This window comes from Lactuca sativa, chromosome 4 (assembly GCF_002870075.4).
Source record: "Lactuca sativa cultivar Salinas chromosome 4, Lsat_Salinas_v11, whole genome shotgun sequence".
Classification (NCBI taxonomy): domain Eukaryota; kingdom Viridiplantae; phylum Streptophyta; class Magnoliopsida; order Asterales; family Asteraceae; genus Lactuca; species Lactuca sativa.
The window spans coordinates 124,353,516-124,357,145 of record NC_056626.2 but is presented as its reverse complement, the minus strand read 5'-3'; the positions used below and the strand labels follow the sequence as shown (position 1 = coordinate 124,357,145).

The following is a 3,630-nucleotide window of genomic DNA, read 5'->3' as shown; positions in this document are numbered from 1 at the left end:
CTCCATCCGTCGTCAACCTCGACGACAGCAACAGCTATTGGAGACCTCACCAGTTCTTCGCCAAGAAGCCAATTTACAACACCCAGTCAGAGTTAGCCGGAGGTGATTAAATAAGTTGGTTGTTTTTCATTTTTTTGTCGGTTAATTCCATCATGCACTAAGTTCTCAGGGTAAAGTCCAAGAACGAAATCAACTTTTCAAAAAAGAAAAAATTATCATGAATCTTGAATTGGATTGAATTAAATAAGCATCAAAAACTCTTGTTTTTATCGGTATATTCTAATTGTTTAAATAGATTCCAGGAATGCCGTAAGTCTTTTATCCTAGAAATGCTTTCGGATTTCAAATATACAGGTTGATCATCGGTAAAAGCAATAAAAGGTAAATTGTTTTTAACATGTCAATTGATAACAACAATATGATTCTATTTATGATGGAGACTGGGAGACCAAAAAAGAAGCATAATCATTTAGCAGAAAGAAAAAAAAAACTGTCGTTAATCAGCTGCTTATTACTATGGATCTTTTGTCTTCAGTTATCTGGTGAAGTTTACAATGATTTTGGCATATTTTTAAGCCAACAATTTTGGCATGTATAACTTTGGCTGATGACTTTTTTAGATACCATTATAGGATGTATATATTTTGTCATCTCATTATACCTTATTTGTCTCATTCCATTGCAACTTTCTTTCTTCTTAACTTAACTGCTACTGAAAAAATGGAAGCTCGATGGTGTTTTTCAATGATATTGATGTTACTATTTAATGTTTGCAGTTTCACTGGTATATATCTATCTTACTTCCTTTTGATCTTGTTCGTAAGGTAGAATTTAGAAATTTAATCTCCGTTATTCTTTTTTATACTAATTAATCAGCTATGCTTATGATCTCACTACAGATTGTTATGACCCGTTGGATCCAAACGGTAACATTACAGTAACATTCGACATAATTCAATGGACACACGATGGCTATGTGGTTAGTATATATTATTACAAAATAATTTTCCATATCTTTATATAAAATTAATAAATTTTATGGGTATTGTAGGCAAGGGTAAGTATCCAAAATTACTATCAATATCGTCATGTAGACAACCCTGGTTGGAAATTAGGGTTCACATGGGTCAACAACGAGATCATCTGGTCAATATCCGGTGCTATTGCAACACATAGAGGCAACTGCTCTGTTATTAAAGAAGAAGAAGTACCACATTGCTGCATGTCTACACCGGAGATAGTTGATCTGATGTCCGGTACTCAGCCACCAAACTCGCCGGAAAACTGTTGTCGTGGTGGTGTTCTTGCCGCCTCGGCTATTAACCCACAACAATCATCTTCTTCATTTGACATGGTTGTTGGTAACTTACAAGGAAATTCTTCATTACAGATGCCTCGGATGCCTGTAAATCTTACTTTACAGGCACCTGGACCAGGGTACACTTGTAGCCCTACCGAAGAAACTCCTCCATCTGTTGCTCTCGTAGTTGGTGGAAGAAGAGAAGAAGAAGTTTTTAGTAAGACGTCACTCTAATAATGAATTAATTGATCAACTAAGAAGTTATATTACACAAATAAATAAAAGTATGTTATTATTTTTGATATTTACAGAAACATGGAAATCAACATGCACATATTCTAGTTATCTGGCTAACAAAACGCCAGTATGTTGCGTTTCACTCTCAACATTTTATAGTCCGCAAATCACGACATGCCCTCAATGTAGTTGCGGGTGCAGACCAGCAGACAAGGCAACATCATCATGCATTAGGTGTGTTATTATAACTACTTTTGACATTTTTAGTTTTTAACATGGTATGAGAGAATAAACCAACGACTCTACATATATGATATATCTTATCATATATATCGAAGAGTATGTAATTTACGTTTTGTGTGATGAGCAGTGGTTCTAGTAATTCACTTGAGACAGAATTCGTTGGTAATTCAGACACGTTGAGGTGTACGGATCATATGTGTCCTCTACGTGTCCACTGGCATATAAAAACCAACTATATGGATCATTGGAGGGTGAAACTTACAGTTACAAATCTAAATTATAACAGAAATTATACTAATTGGAACCTCGTTGTTCATCATCCTGGTTTCTCTCAATCTACAACAACGTATAGTTTTAACAATACTTTACTCCATACGCCTGGGATCCCAGGTAAATTAACAACATTCTTTCATATAGTTTTTCAAATGCTAATTAGTTATATGATTTCAATAGTTTTGTTCAAAATTATTCGTTCTTAGCATCATTTTAATTTTAACGAATTTAACACCATGAACTCTTATGGCCACCATTTATGAAAATTGAATTATTTGTAATTGATAATGTAGATGATGTAGCCTTGTTTTGGGGTCTAGACTACTACAACACGAATCTTTTAAATGCTGACAAGGATCAGGTGGGGTCCGTCTCCACTGAGATACTTTTGGCCAAGGACCATAAAACATTCACATTGCACAATGGTTGGGCATTGCCAAGAACTGTCTACTTTGCGGGTGAAAATTGTGTTATGCCATCTCCGGACACTTTCCCTATGCTTCCAAGTGGTACTTCTATATGTAGGCCTTTCGGTATCTTAATGATCCTCTTAATAGTATACCTTAACTTTAAACTAGTAAAATTTTAATACAATTATCGAGTTTCTACAAAAATGTTATTTTTCTAGCAAAACATAGTTTTCTTTCCATTTTTTTCCCCTTCGTTTCTGTTAAATAGAAGTTATTTTTGAGAAAAAAGCAAATACGGTGTTAAAATGCCGGGTCAAACTTTGCGGAGCATTTAGGGCTTTTTGTTATGTAATTATTTTATTTTATACATTTCAAAGAACATGTTTGCCTTGAAGTACATTGGATTACTTTAGAGGTTTGTATTTTGTAATAACGTTTGCTAAACGTGTATTATTGTGTCATTTTTAAGGCCCATTTTTGTCAATGTTGTGGATATGTATTTGAAGTGGATAGTAGGCCTTTTACTTGTGAGTTGGTAACTTGGTACTTGGTAGAATGGTTTGCCACATTGGTATGACTCTCTTTTGCAGGGCCAGCTGGGCAAACTGGGCGACCGCCCCTGGCTTCCGAATGCCATAGGACCCCATTTTATATTTATTATATTAATTATATAGAAATAGACCATTACTCAAGCCCAATACTCTAGTCTGTTATCAAAGGTCCACTGTCCACCCAAAAAGAAAGCAGAAGAAAGCGGGAAGATGGAAAGATGTATCGACTATCGACTGGGAGACTAGGAGTTAGCGTGCGAGAGATGTCCGACTTCCAAGGCGGCAAGGCGCAATCAAGGTTTTAAATGGCGTGAGGCGTGGCGTGACGGCAATGCTAAGCCTCAAGCTTAACGAGTCATGGCGTTTTTCAAGGCGTGATATAAGACGACGATTTTGTATTAATTTAAAATTATATTACCACATAAATATAAATTAATATTTAATATAACTACTTTTTAGAAGTGTTAGATCAATAACTAATAACAAAAAGTTAACAAAAACCACAATACTTGTATCTCCAATTAGAAAAGACATAACAAAGAGCAAAAAACTGTGTCTCAAACGAAAAAACATGCGCCATAATGCGCCATGGCACGCCATATCACGCCTTGCTACG

General features: G+C 35.4%; 1 protein-coding gene across 1 annotated transcript; it reads left to right on the top strand.

Annotated features, from left to right (window-relative positions):
* The first annotated feature begins 730 nt into the window (after window positions 1–730).
* Window positions 731–2,935, top strand: LOC111877894 (COBRA-like protein 1). The gene is made up of 6 exons (XM_042901870.1): window positions 731–824; window positions 900–979; window positions 1,052–1,517; window positions 1,612–1,771; window positions 1,908–2,170; window positions 2,347–2,935. The coding sequence occupies exons 3-6, from the start codon at window positions 1,223–1,225 to the stop codon at window positions 2,640–2,642; spliced, it is 1,014 nt and encodes a 337-aa protein (XP_042757804.1). The 5' UTR covers window positions 731–824; window positions 900–979; window positions 1,052–1,222; the 3' UTR covers window positions 2,643–2,935.
* Window positions 2,936–3,630: the final 695 nt, after the last annotated feature.

Coding starts and splice junctions, on each gene's coding strand:
- LOC111877894 (XM_042901870.1), top strand. CDS start 1,223: ATGTCTACACCGGAGATAGTTGATCTGATGTCCGGTACTCAGCCACCA. Junction 1,518..1,611: donor AAGAGAAGAAGAAGTTTTTA/GTAAGACGTCAC, acceptor TGATATTTACAG/AAACATGGAAATCAACATGC. Junction 1,772..1,907: donor GCAACATCATCATGCATTAG/GTGTGTTATTAT, acceptor TGTGATGAGCAG/TGGTTCTAGTAATTCACTTG.